Below are 22,162 nucleotides of genomic sequence, written 5' to 3' on the forward strand. Positions count from 1 at the left end.
GCGCCCCAGCCAGCCAGGGGGACTTTAAGGGCTCTCCGGGGGGCGGGGCCGCGCTGGCCGGCGGCCAATGGCGAGCGCATCCCGGCCCTCCAGGCGCCCAGCCCCTTGGCCTGCTGCTGCTAACCTGGCGCCGGGAGCGGCAGGGAAGCGGGCGGCCAATCAGAGCGCGACGCACACCGAGAGCGCCCCGCCCCCTCGGGAAAAGGCACCACTATTTTCACAAGGAGAATCTCCGCCCCGGCGGTCAGGCGCTGCGGGAAGACGGGCAAGCCGCCGCCGCCGCCGCACCTGAGCCCCGGAAGCACGGCAGGCTCAATCCAAAGGGTGCAACATGTAACAAGGGAATAGAATATAATTATCATATCCCTTCCAACGCTAGAAGAAAATCGTAGAGTTGGAAGGGACCTCCTGGGTCATCTAGTCCAACTACCTGCATAATGCAGGAATTTCACAAATTATTATTATTATTAGGGTTAGTATTATGTAAAGCTCAGCAGGAACTCATTTGCGTATTAGGCCACACCCCAGCACCCAGCTAGCCAGAACTGCATTCCTGCTCAAAAAAGCATCATCATCACGTAAAAAGCTCAGCAGGAACTCATTTGCATATTAGGCCACACCCCAGCACCAAGCTAGCCAGAACTGTGTTCCCACTCAAAAAAGCATTAGTAGTAGTAATAATATTAGTATTATTACTTTTTATAGAAAAGGCCCAGCAGAAACTCATTTGCATATTAGATCACACCCAATGACATCACCACTATTTTCACAAGTGGAAATGATTTGCATATAAAGCCACACCCCCTGTATTCCTTTGCGTTCTTGCTCCAAAAAATTCTCTGATTATTATTATTATTATTATTATTATTATTATTATTATTATTATTATTATTATTATTATTATTATTATTATTATTATTATTGTCATGGCCCATGGGTAGGCTTCCCACCCACCCCTTTTTTTCTTTTTACAAAAGACAACCAAATTTGTGTGCAAGCTTTCAGTTCCTCCCGGCTTGCCGACCTCCAGGTGAGGCCTGGAGATCTTCTGGAATCACACAACTGATTTCCAGACTACAGGAGATTGGTTCGCCGGGAGGAAATGGCAGCTTCAGAGCTTAAAAGTCTTCCATGGGTTCAAGGTGAAAAAAACCCCTCCCCAAATTTCCCTCTTCCATAGGCTCTGCCTCCAAATTGCCAGGAATTACATGGGTTGGAGTTGGCAACTGCAACTTTTCATCAGATCCCATTCAAATGCCTGCCGTCTGGGGGAGGGGGTTGGGGGGGGGAGAGGAAAGGGATCTTTTGTTTGTTGTTTTGCTATCAAGTCACGGTTGACTTACAACAACCTCCTGGAGTTTTCAAGGCAAGAGACAGTGGTGGTTGACATCTGTGTAGTGACTCTGGTATTCCTTGAAGGTCTCCCATCAAAACACTAGCCAGGGCTGAGCTTGCTTAGTTTCTGAGATCTGGTGAGACAGAGTTAGCCTGGTCTGGGTTAGCCTAGGCTCGATAAAGGGGGTGACATGAAATAACTTTAGCCCTGTTCATATGATATAGTGCATTCCTTTAACTTCCTCCCCCACAACAGACACCCTGTGAGGTGGCTGGGGCTGAGAGAGCTCTCCCAGAAGCTGCCCTTTCAAAGACAACTCTGCAAGAGCTATGGCTGGCCCAAGGCCATTCCGGTACCGGTCCGTGACTTGTTAGCAACCAGGTTGTGAGTTGTATAATTATTTCATTATATATTACCAGGGATCGTTTTGTAGAAAAATAGGTGGTGGAGCTCATCCAGGGATTGTTATGCAACTGCACATACTATTCCAGGGGTGGCCAACGGTAGCTCTCCAGATTTTTTTTTGCCTACAACTCCCATCAGTCTCTGCCAGCATGGCAAATGGCTGGGGCTGATGGGAGTTGTAGGCAAAAAAACATCTGGAGAGCTACCTTTGGCCACCCCTGTACTATTCAATGGACAAGGAGGTAGAACTCTCAGAAGGAGGAGGTGGAACTCTCAGGAAGGTGCAGGAGCTCTGCTCCTGTGAGCTCCCACTGACTCTGAGGCCTGTATATTACAATGTAGTAATAATAATAAGACGATGATGACTTTGGATTTATATCCTGCCCTCCACTCTGAATTTCAGAGTCTCAGAGCGGTTCACAATCTCCTTTAACTTCCTCCCCCACAACAGACACCCTGTGAGGTGGCTGGGGCTGAGAGAGCTCTCCCAGAAGCTGCCCTTTCAAAGACAACTCTGCAAGAGCTATGGCTAACCCAAGGCCATTCCAGCAGCTGCAATTGGAGGAGTGGGGAATCAAACCCGGTTCTCCCAGATAAGAGTCTACACACTTAACCACCACACTAAACTAATAGAAATAAACTGCACAATTGTATCATCCTGAAACCATCCCACTCCATCCCCACCCCACCCCCGGTCCCTGGAAAAATTGTCGTTCACAAAACCGGTCCCTGGTGCCAAAAAGGTTGAGGCCCACTGATATAGTGAATACACATTCCATCTCTACAGCATACACTCAACTTTCTTTGGTACACCCATCCAGTAATTCTTACATTATGCTGCAAATGTGCAGGAAATAATGCACGATGTAAACCCCACACTTATTTAGATTCTAGGCCCTTCAAGATTAGTTCTACTGAGATGAATGTTCACAGTTCTTCCTTTCAAACAGGTGTACATGCAAGAGTTATGTGCATTCACTTATAACATTTATTGAAGGGGCTCCCGACACAGACCACTGGCCCTCCAGTGTCTCAGACAGAGGACTTTCACATCACCTCCTATCTGATCCTTTTAACTGGAGATGCCAGGGGATCTAACCTGGGACCTTCTGTATATAAAGCAGGTGCTCTATACCACTGATCCACAATCCCTCTCCCATGTCTTGTTTTTTGAGATGTATGCATTCAAACGAGCCAATATAAGGCTGTTACAGTTACTGCTCTTGTGCCTTTCCATGCTCGGTCCAACACCCATTTACATAGGTTGAGATCCTACTGAAAAAAGCATACTTTGCATTTATATAGATCTTGCAGTCTTCATGGCTTTTCGAAAGACCTAATTTCGTTGTCATCTGTACAGCGGCCCTATAAGGTAGACCAGTATAATTAACCCCATGTTGCAGAGAGGGGAAACTCAAAGACAGCCAGCTTGGTGTAGTGGTTAAGTGCACAGACTCTTATCTGGGAGAACCGGGTTTGATTCCCCACTCCTCCACTTGCAGCTGCTGGAATGGCCTTGGGTCAGCCATTGCTCTCGCAGAGCTGTCCTTGAAAGGGCAGCTTCTGGGAGAGCTCTCTCAGCCCCACCTAACTCACAGGGGGTCTGTTGTGGGGGAGGAAGGTAAAGGAGATTGTGAGCCACTCTGAGACTCAGAGTGGAGGGTGCGATACAAATCCGATGCTGTCTTCTTCTTAGTCCTGTTTAATGAGTTCACAGGAGAGGCAAGATTTGAACGGGAGACTGCAGATCTTACCCACCACATCTGGCTAGTTCAGCAGGACTAGTTCAGCAGCGAGTGTGCAGACCAATTGTGGAGGAGCAAAGCTTTTCAAGGCACGTATGTACAACGAGGCAAGCTTCACCTGCTGAATTTCTGCCTGCCAACGCAGCCCACGAATTCCTCCCTCTCCAAGTTATACCAAGGAACACCCAAGCATCATGTTTTGGGCTGGGCTTTTGCTTTCTTCCTTATCTGCATCACAAAAGTCTCGTCCAGGCAGGCCAGTAGAAGGATGGGGAAAGCTTCGCCTTTCTTGCTGAACGAGCAACACACCCTCACTCTTCCTTAACTTGAATGGAAGCGTCAGGACTGAACTGGTGCCCACCCACAGCTGAGTACTTTGGATATTTCCCAACTGGAAGCAGACAACCCTAGGTTGTGTGTAGAAATTTGCAAGCAGACGCACTGGTCCCATGGAGGGGACCCTGCAGCATTTTTGCCCTGACCTTAATAGTCCGGGCAAACCCAGTCTTGGAAGCTAAGCAGGGTCGACTGTGGTTAGTACTTGAATGGGAAGCTGTCCTTGAAATACCCAGGCTGGAGGTGGAGGCAGGCTTTATTCAGTCGCTTCCCTGAATATTCTCCAGGCCCCCAGTAGGGGTCAGACACCAGAGGTCACCATGACTTCCAGGTGCGGACACACACACAACCCTGCAGCATTGTTTAACAAACCATGTCTAATACTCAGGGGTCGTTTGGTAGAAAATAGGTGGTGGGAGCTCATCCAGGGATTGTTATGCAGCTGCACCTACTATTCAATGGATAAGGTGGGAAGGAGGAGGTGGAACTCTCAGAAAGCTCACACTGCTCCTGTGAGCTCCCGGTGAATCCGAGGCCTGCTAATACTTATGCTAAACTTCAGAGGTTTTTCTTGCAATCCTGGTCCGAGTACAATGCTTATTAGACGTCTCATCCTATTGACCACATTTTAAGTTTGCCAATCTCCAGGTGGGGGCAGGGGATCCCCTGGTATGAAGGCCCTCCCCCCCACCCCCCGCCGGTTTCAAAGTCATCAGAAAGCAGGGGGGAGGAAAATATCTGCTGGGCACTCCATTTTTCCCTAGGGAAACCTATTCCCATAGGGTATAATGTTGAATTGATCTGCGGGTATCTGGGGCTCTTGGGGGTTGGCTGTTTTTTGACGTAGAGGCACCAGTTTTTCAGCATAGCATCCGGTGCCTCTTCTCAAAACACCTCCCAATTTTCAAAAAGATTGGACCTGGGGGTCCAGGTCTATGAGCCCCCAAAGAAGGTGCCCCTATCCTTCAATATTTCCAATGGAGGGAAGGCACTGAAAAGGTGTTGCAGTCCCTTTAAACGTGATGGCCAGAAGAACGCCCTTTGGAGTTCAACGGTGCTTGTCAGGCTCCTGGCTCCACCCCCAAAGTCTCCTGGCTCCACCCCCAAACTCCCCGGATATTTCTTGAATTGGACTTGGCAACCCTAACTTCTGATCCCTCCTTCCCAACTGCCTATTCAAGCGGCCGTTTAACGGCAACTATTACGGGCCAACTTCCCAGCGCCCGTCTGCGCATGTGCGAGAGAAGACCCATTTCCCCCAGCGCGCCTTTCCCGGCTCGACTCCCTCCGCCCAGTCAACGTCTGTGCCCGATACCAACGTGGCTGTTTTGGCGACACAGTTGTTACGTCATTTTTAAGCGCCCGCGCCGAAGACTCGACTCCGGTGTGTGCTGCACATGGGAATCCTCCGCTGAGGCTGCGAGCCGAGCAGGGGGGCTGGAGGGCTTTTTTGCGTTATTGCTCCAGCTCTACAGAGTTTCTTTGCGTGTTTCAGCATGGCCGGCATTCTCTTCGAGGATATCTTCGACGTGAAGGACATCGATCCGGAGGGCAAGAAGTTCGATAGGGGTAAGAGAGGAAGGAAGGAGGTCTCTCTCCTGCGCTTTCTTATTCCCCGCTGCATTTCGTTGTTCTGACTTCTGACTTTCTCCCTTCTTCCCTCCCGGAAGTTGAAAACGTTATTGAGTTTACGGTTCCCAAGTCCAATTCAAGAAATAGCTGGGGACTTTGGGGGTGGAGCCAGGAGACATTGGGGGTGGAGCCAGGAGACATTGGAGCTGGAGCCAGGAGACTTTGGGGGTGGAGCCAGAAGACTTGGGGGTGGAGCCAGGGGACATTGGGGGTGGAGCCAGGAGCAAGGGTGTGACAAGCAGGATTGAACTCCAAAGGGAGTTCTGGACATCACATTTCAAGGGACCCCACATTTTTTAAATGCCTTCCCTCCCCTAGAAGTAATGAAGGGTAGGGTGCTTTCTTTTGGGGCTCATAGAATTGGGACCTCCCCCCCCCCCGTACAATCCTTTTGAAACTTGGAGGGTGTTTTGCAGAGAGGCGCTGAATATTTGGTGCCTCTGCATCAAAAAAACAGCCCTCCCAGAGCTCCAGATACCCGTGGATCAATTCTCCATTATGTTCTATGGGAATCAGTCTCCATAGGGAATAATAGAGTGCCCAGCAGACATTTCCCTCCCCCCCTCCCCGCTTTGTGCTGAAGCGGGGGGAGGGTCTCCAAACCAGGGGATCCCCTGCCCCCACCTGGAGATTGGCAACCCTAGTTTGGTTTCTTAGCTTTCTCTTGTTTTGTATTCACAACTCCCCCGCCAAGTAGAGTAGAAGGAGCGAGTTGTGTCCACGCATCGTTGGGCATGGCATGATCGTTGCTCTATAGCATTCAAAGCTGAACTTTTTCCTGTGAGGAAAAAACATGTAAATGATTGCAGTAGGTCAATGCCAGGTGGGTAGGCATGTTCTGTAAGGTGCAGATTCCAGAACGAGATTTGCGTTCACTCACATCCTAAGAAGTTCCATCAACATTGCACAGGGGTGGCCAAACTTGCTTAACATAAGAGCCACAAAGAATAAACATCAGATGTTTGGGAGCCACAAGAAACGAACATCAGATGTTTGAGAGCCAGGAGGGATGGAGGAAAACCAATAGATGGGAGGAGGAAGTAAGAGGTGGAAAGAAAGCAACTTTAACTTTAAATCCAGTCTCAAACCCACTGGCTGACATGGCTTGGAGAACTGATTTAAAGATGATGATGATATTGGATTTATATCCCGCCCTCTACTCCGAATCGCAGAGTCTCAGAGCGGCTCACAATCTCCTTTACCTTCCTTCCCCACAACAGACACTTTGTGAGGTGGGTGGGGCTGAGAGGAGTCTCACAACAGCTGCCCTTTCAAGGACAACACTGCCAGAGCTACGGCTGACCCAAGGCCATTACAGCAGCTGCAAGTGGAGGAGTGGGGAATCAAACCCGGTTCTCCCAGATAAGAGTCTGCACGCAACCACTACACCAAACTGGCTCTCTTTAAAGAAAGGAATGTCTTCTTCAAGATGGCTGATGGAGTGGTGGGGGTTTCGATACGTGTGAAACAGCCACATGTGGCTCCTGAGCCACAGTTTGGCCAGCCCTGTTCCAGGGTAGAAGATTTTTGTGAGTCAATTCCCACTCTGTCAAAGGAGGATTCAGGTTTGTTGGGCCGAAGCAGCAGAACAAAGTTTGAGTCCAGCTTAATGTGCAGCTTCACAAGGTCAGGGTGCTCTAGCTTCAGCCAAGCTGTTTCGGAACTATTAACCCACAAGCAGGCCTTTGTAACAACAAGGAATGTTAAGGAATCAGTTTTCTTCACAGTCACATTGGCTCCATCGGGAGGGGCGGTGGCTAGGGAGGGGCGGTGGCTAGGGAGGGGCGGTGGCTAGGGAGGGGCGGTGGCTAGGGAGGGGCGGTGGCTCAGTGGCAGAGCATCTGCTTGGTAAGCAGAAGGTCCCAGGATCGATCCCCGGCATCTCCAACTAAAAGGGTCCAGGCAAATAGGTGTGAAAAACCTCAGCTTGAGACCCTGGAGAGCCGCTGCCAGTCTGAGAAGACAATACTGACTTTGATGGACCGAGGGGGGTCTGATTCAGTAGAAGGCAGCTTCATATGTTCATATTGCACTTGAAATTAATTTCCGAGGACCGGTACGCAATAGAATTACCACTCCAGATGCATGTACCTGTCCAGGACAAAAGGTGATTTCAGTTGAGGCCTCTTAATTGTATCTCTGCCTTGAGTCACAGATCTTGACTAGAAACCAATCCCAACTTGGTCCTAGTAATTATTGTAATCCTATTGGAACATCTGGAGGTAATGGGTAAGGATTATGGATAATAATTATGCTTGACCACTGAAGAAGGCCGCAAGGCTGAAACACGTCTGGTCTAAGTTGCGTATGGTCTTTGTCTGTGATAAAGGTAAGATTTTAATCTGGATCGAGGCTATATTGGGACCTATAATTGTTTGTAAATCGTTTTGTAATTAAGAACATAAGAGAAGCCATAAGAAGAAGGCCAATGGCCCATCCAAGCCAACACTGTGTCACACAATGGCCAAAGCCCCCCTAGGTGCCATGAGGAGGTCCACCAGTGGGGCCAGGACACTAGAAGCCCTCCCACGGTGGCCCCCTGCCAAGCACCAAGAATACAGAGCATCACTGCCCCAGATAAAGAGTTCCAACAATACATTGTGGCTAATAGCTGCTGATGGACCTCAGTGGGTTGTACAAGGGAGGTTGTATATTTGATAAATAACTAATTCCTATATTGTTATTTTAATACTGAGCCTGTTAATTTGGTTTCATTGAACCTTCTTGGTTCTCAGTTCATTCTTTTGGGTTAAGTTTTCTCCTCCCCTTCCCCCATGTTTTTTTTCAGGGAAAACCCTGTCACAAGCCCAAACACCTCTGTTACTCATTTGTTAATTCCAGGCGATAGTTGACTGGTTTATTCTCATGCATAGTCCCTACACGATTGTTAGTGTACAAAGTCCCATAGGAATTAAATTATTTCACCTTGTGGGCAGTTCCATCACTTGGGGAATGCGCTGATTCTTCCCAATGAAGCCTGCAAAGCAAAACATTTAGGGATTTTCTACAACAATAAACCAGTTTATTATCACCTGATATTTCCCCCCACCCTTTTTTTGTTTGTTCGGCTCATTGTTGGACGCAGCACATTTTATCTTCATCTCTTGTTAATTCTTCAGTTCTTCATTTTAGAGGACCGTCTTAAGAACATAAGAGAAGCCATGTTGGATCAGGCCAACGGCCCATCCAGTCCAACACTCTGTATCACACAGTGGCCAATAATTTATATACACACACACACATTGTGGCTAATAGCCACTGATGGACCTCTGCTCCATATTTTTATCTAACCCCCTCTTGAAGCTGGCTATGCCTGTAGCCGCCACCACCTCCTGTGGCAGTGAATTCCACATGTTAATCACCCTTTGGGTGAAGAAGTACTTCCTTTTATCCGTTCTAACCCGACTGCTCAGCAATTTCATTGAATGCCCACGAGTTCTTGTATTGTGAGAAAGGGAGAAAAGTACTTATTTCTCTACCTTCTCCATCCCATGCATAATCTTGTAAACCTCTATCATGTCACCCCGCAGTCGATGTTTCTCCAAGCTAAAGAGCCCCAAGCGTTTTAACCTTTCTTCATATAACTTCAGGTCTCCTTCCCCTGCTTTCTGTGTTAGGGATTCAGTTTGCATTTTGTGTTTTTGAAAGCCCTGAACTCCTCCTCTCCATTTTCTCTGAGTCAGAACCAGCAAAGTGTTCCAGCAGCCAATAACCTGCCTCTCCGGGCCGCTGCCCTCCGCTAACTGACACTCTGTTTGATCCTTTCACAGTTTCCCGGCTCCACTGCGAGAGTGAGTCCTTTAAGATGGACCTGATCCTGGATGTGAATGTACAGATCTATCCCGTCGACTTGGGTAAGTGGGTGAGGTGTGGGTGGGGATGTCACCTGAAGCTGGAAGAACGGCCCTGGTACTGCAGCACCTGACATTTCCAGTGAACATCAGAAGAGCCCTGCTGGATCAGACTAGTGGTCCCTCTAGTCTAGCATCCTGTCTCACACAGTGGCCAGTCAGTTTCTCTGGAGGGCCAACAACAGGGCAGAGAAGCTGAGGCCTTCATAAGAAGAGGCCTGCTGGATCAGACCAGTGGACTATCTAGTCCAGCATCCTGTCTCCCACAGTGGCCAACGAATTCCTCTGGGGGGGGGTCAACAACAGGGCATAGAGGCCGAGGCCTTCATAAGAAGAGCCCTGCTGGATCAGACCAGTGGACCATCTAGTCCAGCATCCTGTCTCACACAGTGGCCAGCCAGTTCCTCTGGACAGCCAACAATAGGGCAGAGAGGCTGAGGCCTTCATAAGGAGAGCCCTGCTGGATCAGACCAGTGGTCCATCTAGTCCAGCATCCTGTCTCACACAGTGGCCAGCCAGTTCCTCTGGAGGGTTCAACAATAGGACAGAGAGGCTGAGGCCTTCATAAGGAGAGCCCTGCTGGATCAGACCAGTGGTCCATCTAGTCCAGCATTTTGTCTCACACAGTGGCCAACAAGTTCCTCTGGATAGCCAACAACAGGGCACAGAGGCCAAGGCCTTCTCCCGATGTTGCCCCCTGGCTCTGGGATTCAGAAGCTGACTGCCTCTGGATTAGACCACTGGTCTGATCCAGAAGGGCTCTTCTTATGTTCGTGATATGCCAATAAGAGCGCTGAGGATAAAATAATAAAGCTAAATACCTAACCTGATCTGGCCCTCAGGCCGCATGTTTCACATCCCTGGCATAGCCAGTCTAACCTTCCATGGACTCGGCAGGAGCCCCACGTGGCCACACCCATTTTCCAAAAACACTTGATAGGCACAAGGAAGGGTGTTTTTTGGTGCCATGGCACCAACAGGCACCACATTGGGGACTTCTGGTACAAAATGTGGCTCGAGCCCTAAAGGAAGCTGCCTCAGTGGCCCTGATTGTGTAGAAAAGCTAGATGGAAATCTCGTAGATCAATAAATAAGGCAGGCATGCCAAATCTATCAGTCTACAGTACATAAGCCACTAGTTTTCCGTCTCAGCCCATCTCCTTTGGTCTGGCTTGTGTCTTCAGTAGCCCCCGGGAGGCCAGCCAGTCTAAACTGAAGTCCTCACCTTTGACTCCTCGTTCTCTTCTCCATTGCAGGTGACAAATTCCGCCTCGTGATCGCCAGCACCTTGTATGAAGACGGGACCTTGGACGACGGGGAGTACAACCCAACTGACGACCGACCCTCCAGGTAATAACGGGGATGATTCCGCAAGAGGGGAGGAACCATTGCTGGAGCTGCGTCGCAAATCAAAGTTGTGGCCTGACCCTTGCCGCATCCGGAACATGGGTCGAATTTTCAAAGCTCGGTCCGGGCAAAGCTGACGGTGCCCTCTGGGGGCTTAATCCGGCCCTCGGGACGCATGTTTGACACCCCGTAAGGTGTAACGTAGGGCAAATGTACAATTTCAGAAAGAATAATACTTAAAAAACCAATCCACCCCAATCCTCTCTTGGATGGCCCAGGCTAGGCCGATCTCATCAGATCTTGAAGCGCAGACCCAGCCCTGGTTAGTACTTGGATTGGAAACCACCCAGGAAGTCCAAGGTTGCTACGCAGTGGTAGTTGCAGAGGGCGGTCATGTCAATCTCCAGCAGAACAGCTAAATTTGAATCCAGGAGCACTTCAAGAGACCAAAGAAAGTTATAGTGGGGCTTGAGCTTTCATGAGTCACTGCTCACTTCTTCAGATACAGATTTCTGGCCTAGAGGCTTGTCATGATCCTGGGCCTAGTGAGGTCTACAGGCTCCACAGAAGCCTGCCTCGGAGTATTCCTAAAGCCTACATTTCCCAGGATCCCTTCTGTCCCTCTGATTGGAAGGGCAAGGTTTTGGAGGGAAACAAGCCCAGAGGGGGGTGGGACCTGGGAGGAGAGCATAAAAGGGCCAAGCCCAGACAGGGAGTGTTCTTTTCTGGAGAAGCTGCAGGCAGGGAGGTTCTCTGTCTAGAGCGGTTGAAGACAGTGAAGGAGGGCTCTCTGGAAAAGGCAGCAGGAAAAGATCCCTTACCCAAGGGGGTGAGTATTGGTTATTAGAGTATAGTTAAACGCGTCAGGGCTTCTGTTTTTTTGCACCAACCTTTACTGTTTTTATATTCACTTTAGCACTAAATCTTTGTCACCCACTTACTGTTTGAGAACACTAATTAGGCTTGCCAATCCCCAGGTCCCAGCAGGGGTTCTTCTGCTTTCCCAGGCTCCTTCCCGCCCCCAGTCAGCTGGCTGGCAGGAAGGAAGCCCCGCCCCCGGAGGACCATGTGCCTTTGTACCTCCAGAGGCTTCAGCCTCCGATTGAAAGGCTTTCTCTTGGGATGGGGTGTTTGTGTTACTTTGAAGAAGTTGGCAGCAACTCATGAGTAGAGAGGCCAATCCCTTGCTTCAGAGTTGCCAGAAACATCTGCTGAGCACTTCATTATTCCCTATGTGGAGATCGATTCTCATAGGGTATAATGGGGAATTGATCTGGAGGTTTCGGGGGCTCTGGGGGAGCTGTTTTTTGAGGTAGAGGCACCAAATTTCCAGTATAGTATCTAGTGCCTCTCCCCAAAGTACCCCCCAAGTTTCAAAACGATTGGACCAGGGGGTCCAATTCTATGAGCCCCAAAAGAAGGTGCCCCTATCCTTCATTATTTTCTACGGAAGGAAGACATTTAAAAGGTGTGCTGTCCCTTTAAATGTGATGGCCAGAACTCCCTTTGGAGTTCAGTTATGCTTGTCACACCCTTGTTCCTGGCTCCGCCCCAATGTCTCCTGGCTCCACCCCCAAAGTCCCCAGATATTTCTTGAATTGGACTTGGCAACCCTAGCACTAATAAACTTTTTGTTGCTTTACTGCCTGGGTTCTCACGTCTCCTTGGTCACAATTAGGAGGTATTTCTTAATAAAGAAGATAAAGGTGGCTGGGTGCTCTGGGCCCTCCATACTGACCCTTACCAGAGCGGTGGCAGCCAGTAGAAGGCCCCGCTGCGTGACAAGGCTTTTGAGAGTTCTGGCTGCAAATCTAGCTATGCAGAGGTAGGCAACGGCAAACCTCGTCGGAATGTCTCTTTCTGTGAAAGCCCCACGGGTTCTACATGAGTCGACAGCATATCCACCGTCACCGATCGTCTCTTGCAATCTCCTCCTTGCTCACAGAGCCGACCAGTTTGAGTACGTGATGTACGGGAAGGTGTACAGGATTGAAGGGGACGAGACATCCACGGAGGCAGCCACGCGACTGTGAGTGTTCGGCTTACGTATCTCACACAGATGTAGCATTCTGGTATGCTGGGGATCCCAGGAATTGGATTGAGCTCTCAACGCTTGCAGGTCCTACCTGTGGTGTGTTGGTCCTTTCTCTGAGCTTACCATTCCGACCTGCCTTATACCAAGCCAAACCATTGGGCCGTTCAGATTGCACCAATTGGCAATGCCCCTCCAAGGTCAAAAGCAGTGGTTTCTCCTCTTCATTGATAATGCCAGGAATTTCTGGGGCAGTGATGCTCTGTATTCTTGGTGCTTGGGGGGCAAGAGTGGGAGGGCTTCTGGAGTTCTGGCTCCGCTGGTAGACCTCCTGATGGCACCTAGGTTTTGGCCATTGTGGGACACAGAGTGTTGGACTGGATGGGCCATTGGCCTGACCCAACATGGTTTCTCTTAAGTTCTTATAGATGGGACACTCTGTCTGGGGCAGTGTTGCTCTGTATTCTTGGTGCTTCGGAGGTGGGGGGCAAGAGTGGGTGGGCTTCTGGAGTTCTAGCCCACCTGGTGGACCTACAGATGACCCCTGGGTTTTAGCCACTGTTGGACAGAGTGTTGGACTGGATGGGCCACTGGCCTGACCCAACATGGCTTCTTTGTGCTCTTACTTGGAACATTCCACACAGAAAACAAGTGTGCACTCTATTACAGAACTATCATTTTTTTTCTGGGGGGGGGGGCAGGGAAGCTAACTTCAACCCAAGCCAAGCAAAAATAAAAAAATTCCTGGCAGTGCAGACTTTAGCACATAGAAGCTGAAACTCCGGAAAGTTTAGTTGGCCTTTAAATTGCCACTAGACTGCATAGCAGTTACGGAGTTGGGGAATGATCGTCTAGGAGCCAGTTTGGTGTAGTGGTTAAGTGTGCGGACTCTTATCTGGGAGAGCCGGGTTTGATTCCCCACTCCTCCACTTGCACCTGCTAGCATGGCCTTGGGTCAGCCATAGCTCTGGTAGGAGTTGTCCTTGAAAGGGCAGCTGCTGTGAGAGCCCTCTCCAGCCCCACCCACCTCACAGGGTGTCTTGTTGTGGGGGAGGAAGGTAAAGGAGATTGTGAGCCGCTCTGAGACTCTTTGGAGTGGAGGGCGGGATATAAATCCAATATCTTCTTCTTCTTCTTAGGAGTCCTGGATTCAAAACTTCCCCTCTGCCAGGAAGCTCACTGGATAACCTTAAGCCAGCCACCCTTGCAGGGCCGTTGGGAAGGATAAAATTAGGGAAAGAGAACAGCAGATGCAGCCTGAGCTCGTTGGAGGGCAGGAGGGGTAAAGACAGGCAGATTCTGTGTCCTGTGAGATATTTGAAAAATTCCAGAAGGGATAGAAGACTGGGGGGAAAGGTCCTCCGTAGAAGAGCCTCTGCTTGACCTGCAGGAGGTCCCAGGTTCGATCCTCAGCATCTCCAGTTGAAAAGACCAGTTGGGAGGTGATGTGAAGGACCTCAGCCTGAGACCCTGGAGAACTGCTGCCGGTCTGAGTGGACAATACTGACCACGATGGAGTGACTGAGTAGAAGGCAGCTTGTTGTGTCTTTTCTGGCAGTGTAGCTTAAAGGATGATTGGGGGGGAGGAAAGCAGGGACCCTGGCAGTGAGCTGCAGGGCCATGAAATGGGGAGGGAGAGACGGGCGAGGGGCGGTCAGCGTCCTGGGGATGAAAGAGAGCACTGACGTTCCGTTCACGTGCTTGGCTCCTGTCCTGAGGGCGATCTGGCTGCGACGTCTGTTACCCCATTGATCGCCGGGGTTGATTCGGCTGATCTGGCTGGCTAGGCAGGTGTCCCCTCCCTCCCCACTCCATGTGCGTCCCTCCCGAAGCTGCGCCCTCGGTGGAAGAGGACGACCATCCCAGATAGGAGGAGTGTACCGTTCTTCGGTCGAGGGTATACAATAGCTGCTCTCCCCTGCTAGGACCTCCAAACAAGGCGCCTGCCTTAGCTCAGGGAAGCAGGATCGTTCTTCTGCAAGCTGAAGGTTCCCAGTACAAAAAAAAAACAACCTTTGAGCTGAGCTACACCTTCAGAAGGCTCCCGGGCCCATCCCTTGGCCTCTCCGCTTGAAGGCCTTGAGGAAAGCCCCCGCCCAAGGCGTCAGGGAGAGCTGCTGCTGGTGGCTTCTCAGGACGAGGCAGGTTCTCTAGGCTGGGGCCATTCTCACCTCTGCCCTCCTTTCTCCTCCAGCTCTGCCTACGTGTCGTACGGCGGCCTGCTGATGAGACTCCAGGGAGACGCCAACAACCTGCACGGCTTCGAAGTGGATTCCCGGGTGTACCTTCTGATGAAGAAGCTAGCCTTCTAACCAGCTGCGGGGCAGGGAGGGGGACCGTTCGGCCTTCATGGAGGCAAGGCAACTTCTCGTGTAAACGGAACGTCGCTAGCAGGCAGGAGGCGCGTGCAAAGCCTCCCCCACCCTCCAGGGGCCGTCCGTCTGCCCTCTTTGCCGTAGAAACCTTGCATGGGCAAGCTACAAAAAAAGGACTTTCTGGGAAGGGTTGCTCCTCCCACTTTCTCCATGGGCGGGGCTATGCAAATGAGCAATCTCTTCCAACGGGAGGAGCTTCACCCCCCTCCCCCGTTCCCAGTCTTGCCTGCACCCCAGCAAGGTCTTCAGAGCTCTTCCTCTTTTTTTTTTTTTTTTAAATTGCCTTTCTGAAACAATCCTTGGAACATTTAAGCGGGAAGGAGACTTGCTGGCCAACCTGCCTTCAGTGGCCTCCGCTCAGCAGCGGTAATGAAGAATTTCCCTGTTCTATAAGCCCAGCCCCCTCAAAAAACCACCGGCCTTCATCCATCCATCCATCCATCCATCCACAGACTTTACAGAGTAGGACTTTTCCAAATTCTTCTCCTGCTTCAGCCCCCCCCCCCCCCAAAAAAAAACAAATTTGAGGAGCCATCGGTGGTTTGTCGGAGCAGAGCGGGGGACAAAGGGGTGTTCCGCAGCAGGAGAAAATGCGGAAGTGGCCTCCGGAAGCGTCATCCATTCCCGCAAAGGAACCACCAGTCCCTGCCGACACATCGAGGAAGACGAGGAGGGAGCCGTGCTTTGTGTTGGCTGCCGAAGGGGCATCTTTTCTAGAGACTGAATTGTAGCTTCGTTACTGCCATTAAACAAAGGGGTGTGCGTTCATTTCGTATTTGGCCTTCCGTTGCGTTCTTGGGCTTTCCCGCCTCCGCACGTTCCTCGCTCGCGCGTTCCTTATATTACAGCATTGGGGAAAGTCCTGAAAAGGGCAACTGGAATGATGAAAGGGTTGGAACGCTTTCCCAATGAAGGAAGGTTAAAGAAAGCGCTTGAGGCTCTTTGGCTTGGAGAAACATCGACTGAGGGGTGACATGATGGAGGTTTACAAGATTATGCCTGGAAGATAGAGAAGGTAGAGAAAGAAGTCCTTTTCTCCCTTTCTCACGACACGAGAACTAGTGGACACTCAATGCAATCGCTGAGCAGTCGGGTTAGAACTTGGATGGGAGACCACCAAGGAATCCCGGGGGTTGCTGTGCAGAGGCAAGCGATTGCAAACCACCTCTGCTCATCTCTTGCCTTGAAAACCCTACAGATCTCAAAAGCTAAGTCGTGCCAGCCCTGGTTGGTACTTGAATGGGAGACCACCAAGGATGGCTACGCAGAGGCCGGCAATGGCACACACTCAGCTTAAAGGGAACACCGCTTGCAACAGCATTTCCTGTCTCGGGAGCCCTGACCCTAAAGTGGGTCGCGAAGGCTGAGCAACGAGGAAACAGGTTGCTGCACTTGTATTGATTTGTACTCCTTTTTAAGTGGGTCATCGTCAGTCAGCGTTCCCTCTGAGCTGAGCAAGCGTGAACTAGCTCACAGACTTTTAGCCTGCAGCTCACACATTTTTGACTTAACTCAGGAAGGAGGACCCCAGAGCACACTAATTGATCCAGGAGCTCATAACTTTAATGCCAGGAGCTCACAAAGTAGAATTTTCGCCTGCGAGACTCCACAGCTTAGAGGGAACATTGGTCATCGTACCAAGTAAATTTGGACTTTTGGCCACCGTACCCAAAAAAACTGGTGGTTTACAGCGCCAATGAATGGGTGGGCAGGGGGCTCCTAGGGTTGCCAATCTCCAGGTGGGGCTGGAGATCTGGAATGGCAACTGGTCTCCGGGCTACATAGCTTATTTATCGTTTGTTTCATATCGGGCCTTCCGCTTCTCCTGGAGAAAGTGGTTGCTTTGGAAGACGGGCTGTAGGGCATTATACCCGACCGAGGTCCTTCCCCTTCCTAAACCACGCCCTCCCAGGCTCCGCCCTCAAATCTCCAGGTATTTCGAGCTGGCAATCCTAGCTGCATGGGCAGATTCCGAAAGAAGGCGACACACGTGTGTGTAAGTGTGAATTTGATGTGTATTTTGCCTGCATTTTTTAAAGGATCCTATTGTAAGTTATCTTTAATCGCTTCCGTGCCGTCTGATGTGTGATAATGTTTCTCTCCTGCCCCCTGCTGGTCAAGACGGTGAACTCCCAGAATTCTGTCTTGTCCGTTTTTCTTCTCTTCCTAAGGAGTTCAGGGTTGTGTACATGGATTTCCATGCCTCCGCTGTATTTTCATGACGATCCTGTGAGGCAGTGTAGCTGGAGAGAGACTGGTCCAGAGTCACCAAAGGAAATGTCATGGCTGAGCAGGGATTCAAACCGGTCTCCTGGATTCTAATCCACTTTGGCTTTTATTCACTGCAGGCCTGCCTTACATCCATTACAGAATTCAAATCTGTGTCATTGGGGAGGGTCTTCCCTCCAAGCCCTGACTGGTCTCTGCTCTTCAGCAGTGTTGCTGGACTGTGTGTCTCCGAACTGTGCCCTGAAACCATCAGTCTAAGAAGACTGAAGTGATAGCCGTAGGAATAAACAGCTTTGGGCTTAGATTTGTGGAGGATGTCTATCAGTGGCCACTACCCATGGTGGCTGAGGGGAACCTCCACATTCAGAGGCCCTAAACCTCTGAATCCCAGAGCCAGGAGACATCATCAGGGGAAGGCCTTGGCCTCCATGCCCTCTTATTGACCATCCAAAGTTGGCCACTGCTGGACTATTTATTTTATTATGTTTGATTTATAGCCTGCCCTTTCCCAAGTGAGCGCTGAGCGGGTAACAACAAAGACTAGAGGGACTGTTGGTCTGATCCAGCAGGGCCATTCTGTTCTTATGAAGGCCTTGGCCTCTATTCCCTGTTGTTGGCCCTCCAGAGGAACCTGTTGGCCTTTGTGTTAGACAAGGTATTCGTCCGATTCAATAGGGTTCCTCTTATGCTCTTATGAAGGCCTCAGTCTCTATGCCCTGTTGTTGGCCGTCTAGAGGAAATGGCTGGCCACTGTGAGACAGGAGGCTGGACTAGATGGACCACTGGTCTGATCCAGCAGGGCTCTTCTGATGTTCTTATGAAGGCCTCAGCCTCTATGCCCTGTTGTTGGCCCTCCAGAGGAACTGGTTGGCCCCTGTGTGAGACAGGATGCTGGACTAGATGGACCACTGGTCTGATCCAGCAGGGCTCTTCTGATGCTCTAATGAAGGCCTCAGCCTCTATGCCCTGTTGTTGGCCCTCCAGAGGAACTGGTTGGCCCCTGTGTGAGACAGGATGCTGGACTAGATGGACCACTGGTCTGATCCAGCAGGGCTCTTCTGATGTTCTAATGAAGGCCACAGCCTCTCTGCCCTGTTGTTGGCCCTCCAGAGGAACTGGTTGGCCACTGTGTGAGACAGGATGCTGGATTAGATGGACCACTGGTCTGATCCAGCATTGCTCTTCTTATATTGGATAATTATTATTATTTTTTTTTACAGTCCAAGTTGTCCAACAATGGAAAACAGCTACTTAGGGTCTCCCACCACCCCTCACTGCCAGTCTTTAAGCTCTGGTCAGGGATGCTCTAGGCTGATCCCACACAGGGGGTTAGACTAGATGGCCCCTTCCCTCTGTGATTCTCTGATTCTATGTTCTTAGGCCAGCTGCAGCTACTTTCAAGGAGGGATCTTGTGGCGTTGGAGGGTGGAGAAACCCACGAGGCAGCCATGCTGCCAACCGTGGGAGATAATGGGACTACATGCATACAAGAGGGGTTTCCGCTGCAGCTGGACGCACCCTGCAAAATTCCCTGCTGAGAAAAGCTGGCTCTTGTTTGCGGTCACCGGTTTAATTCCAGGACTAATGTGCCTTCTTTGGTGGGAACAGAATCTTGCAGGAGAGCAAATGAGCAAAAGGCTCTAAAGCATGTTGGCTTTTAGATCTTGATATCCAGCTCTGGCTGGACGGTTCCGACCCATGCGCCCAGGCTCCTGGATAGGAGGAGGAAAATGGGACTCGGGGAGAGAGGAGGATCCCGTAGAAATGTCCAGGGAAATATGTTCAACTTGCAGGGTCTTTGGTGGTAAAGGGAAGAGGGCCAAATAAAAGTTTGGGGCCCAGCCTTGCAAATCCTTTTGGCAGCCTGTAGCAAGTCAAGACCCTCCTTCCTGACCCAGGTTGATGTCTGAAGAGTCGCCGAGATCTGGCAGGGCCCATTGGTAAGGAAAGCTCTCCTCTCTGCCCCGGGAGCTGCCCGCAAAAAAGCCAGCCACGTCCTGCTCCATAGAGTGCATTGAAGCTAAATAATAAACTCCCATGCCCCCCAGCCAGAGAAGACTCCAAACTGGCAAGTGAATAGGGGTTGCCAACGGAGTTGAGAAATTCTTGGAGCTTTGGGGGTACCGCCCGGAGAGGGGAGGGCTCGGGGAGGGGGGTTGATCAGAAGTGCCACGGAGTCCGCCCTCCAAAACGGCTATTTTCTCCAGGGGAACAGACCTCTGTAGTCTGGAGATCAACTGTAATAGCATGAGATCTCCCGGGTCCCACCTGGAGGTTGGCATCCTTACAAGCCCAAGGTCTTTCCGAGGGCACAGCCGGATTTGCTCAGCTTCATCCGGAAGCACTTGCAGGTGGCCAAAAACAAACGGGTAGCTTCTGCTATTTCTCAAACCACCCCAGTCCTCTTTTTCCCTTCTGCTTCTCTCTTGGGGTTTCATCCCCGCGTTCTGCTTCCAGGGCTCAGACTGCCCTGCACTTCCACTCCTGGCCAGCAGAAGGAGCGCTTGCGTCTCCCTCAGTGGCTCAGCCCAGCAGTCGGAGGAGGCTTTCTGTGGCCCCAATAGGTGGGCTGCTAGGCGGCCCCAGCAGCTTCTCCGGCACACAGGTCTCTCCACAAGTCCTGGAAAAGGAAGCGCAGCTTTCCTCTCACGAGCTGGGCATAGGTCTGGAAGATCCTCCTCGGGTTTCTTTCGGGAGTGTCCTGGGAGGCTCCATTGGGCTGCTGGCTGCCATCTTGTTCCTGGAGGGGAGAAAAGGGGACAACCTGTTTGGGATGCCAGCCTCCAGGTGGGACCTGGAGATCCCCTGGAATTTCATCTCCAGACTACAGAGGTCATTTACCTGGATGCTTTGGAGGGTGGACTCTGTAGCATCATAGCCCTGCAGAGCTCTCTCCCCTCCCCTCCCCAGACTCTACTCTCTCCAGGCCCTGCCCCCTAACCTCTAGGGATTTCCGAACTTGTAAGAAGACAGCAAAAGAGAAGCCCTGCTGGATTAGACCAGTGGTCTCTCTAGTCCAGTATCCTGTCTCACACAGTGACCAAACAGTTCCTTTGGATGGCCAACGATGGGGGATAGAGGCTGCGACCTTCATAAGAACATCAGAAGAGCCCTGCTGGATCAGACCAGTGGTCTCTGGTTCAACCTCCCGTCTCACACAGTGGCCAACCAGTTCCTCTGGAGGGCCAAAAACTGGGCAGAAAGGCTGAGGGCTTCATAAGAACATCAGAAGAGCCCTGCCGGATCAGACCAGGGGTCCATCTAGTCCAGCATCCTGTCTCACACAGTGGTCAACCAGTTCCTCTGGAGGGCCAACAACAGGGCAGAGAGGCCAAGGCCTTCATAAGAACATCAGAAGAGCCCTGCTGGATCAGACCAGTGGTCTCTCTAGTCCAGTATCCTGTCTCACACAGTGACCAAACAGTTCCTCTGGATGGCCAACGATGGGGGATAGAGGCTGTGACCTTCATAAGAACATCAGAAGAGCCCTGCTGGATCAGACCAGTGGTCTCTGGTTCAACCTCCCGTCTCACACAGTGGCCAACCAGTTCCTCTGGAGGGCCAAAAACTGGGCAGAAAGGCTGAGGGCTTCATAAGAACATCAGAAGAGCACTGCTGGATCAGACCAGTGGTCCATCTAGTCCAGCATCCTGTCTTACACAGTGGGCAACCAGTTCCTCTGGAGGGCCAACAACAGGCAGAGAGGTCAAGGCCTTCGTAAGAACATCAGAAGAGCCCTGCTGGATCAGACCAGTAGTTTATCTGGTACAGAATCCTGTCTCACACAGGGGCCAACCAGTTCCACTGGAGGGTCAACAACAGGACATAGTGGCTGAGGCCATCATGAGAAAATAAGACAAGCCCTGCTGAATCAGACCAGTGCTCCATCCAGTCCAGCATCCTGTCTTACTCACAAAGTGGCCAACCAGTTCCTCCGGACCCAGGGCACAGAGACCCTGATGTTGCCTCCAAGCTCTGGGATTCAGAGGCTGACTGCCTCAGAATGTGGAGGTTCCCTTTATCCCCCATGTCACCACTGGTAGACCTGATCTCCATGAATCTGGCTCATCCAAGCTGCTGTCTACGCCTGTGCCCTCCACTCTGGAGCTCTCACCTGCCACCCGAAGTTCTGCAACTGGAGAAGGAAGGCGCTGGCTCTCTCGTACAGCTGCCGCAGGGGCCCCGCGCCACATCCCTGCCGCACCTCAGCCTGCGCAGCTGTGGCACTGTCCACCAGCTTCCCCAGTGCGTCGAGGACTTCTTGCCCTTTGGCTTGATTCTGAGGGGAAATGAGAGCCAGTGAATGGGCGCCCTCCCCGTCCTGCAACATTCCTCCCAGGGCTTTTTTTTTGTCGCAGGAACTCCTTTGCATATTAGGCCACACCCCCTGATGTAGGCAATCCTCCAAGAGCTTCCAAGGCTCTTAGTGCAGGGCCTACTGTAAGCTCTTGGAGGATTGGCTATATCAGAAAGGTGTGGCCTAATATGCAAAGGAGTTCCTGCTGAAAAAAATTGCCTTGTCTCCTATTACAACTGAGCTCCCGCCCCTCTCCAAACTCTGCCCTCCCCCTCCCCGGCTCACAAATCCCCAGGAATTCCCTCAGACCAAAGATGGCAAGCTGATCCCTGCATGTTAAGGGTTACCAACCTCCAGGTGGTGCCTGGATATCTCCTGCAACCATATCTGATCTCCAGACAACAGAGATCAGTTCCCCTGGATAAAATGGCTGTTTTGGAGGGTAAGCTGTATGGCATTGTACCCTGCTGAGGTCTCTCCAGTTTGGTGTAGTGGTTAAGTGTGCAGACTCTTATCTGGGAGAACCGGGTTTGATTCCCCACTCCTCACTTGTAGCTGCAGGAATGGCCTTGGGCCA

The 22,162-nt window shown here is 51.1% G+C and overlaps 1 protein-coding gene and 1 long non-coding RNA gene across 2 annotated transcripts; one reads left to right on the forward strand and one right to left on the reverse strand.

Moving 5' to 3' along the window:
- Positions 1-5,040: 5,040 nt before the first annotated feature.
- On the forward strand, positions 5,041-15,834 carry POLR2H (RNA polymerase II, I and III subunit H). Its single transcript, XM_060240914.1, has 5 exons — positions 5,041-5,391; positions 9,225-9,308; positions 10,562-10,655; positions 12,598-12,681; positions 14,879-15,834. The coding sequence occupies exons 1-5, from the start codon at positions 5,319-5,321 to the stop codon at positions 14,994-14,996; spliced, it is 453 nt and encodes a 150-aa protein (XP_060096897.1). The 5' UTR covers positions 5,041-5,318; the 3' UTR covers positions 14,997-15,834.
- Positions 15,835-17,057: 1,223 nt separating this feature from the next.
- LOC132573414 (uncharacterized) lies at positions 17,058-21,567 on the reverse strand. Its single transcript, XR_009555544.1, has 2 exons — positions 21,403-21,567; positions 17,058-20,028 (listed from the first exon to the last, which is right to left on the reverse strand). It is a non-coding gene; the product is annotated as an uncharacterized LOC132573414 (long non-coding RNA).
- Positions 21,568-22,162: the final 595 nt, after the last annotated feature.

This window comes from Heteronotia binoei, chromosome 6, assembly GCF_032191835.1.
Source record: "Heteronotia binoei isolate CCM8104 ecotype False Entrance Well chromosome 6, APGP_CSIRO_Hbin_v1, whole genome shotgun sequence".
NCBI classification, from domain to species: domain Eukaryota; kingdom Metazoa; phylum Chordata; class Lepidosauria; order Squamata; family Gekkonidae; genus Heteronotia; species Heteronotia binoei.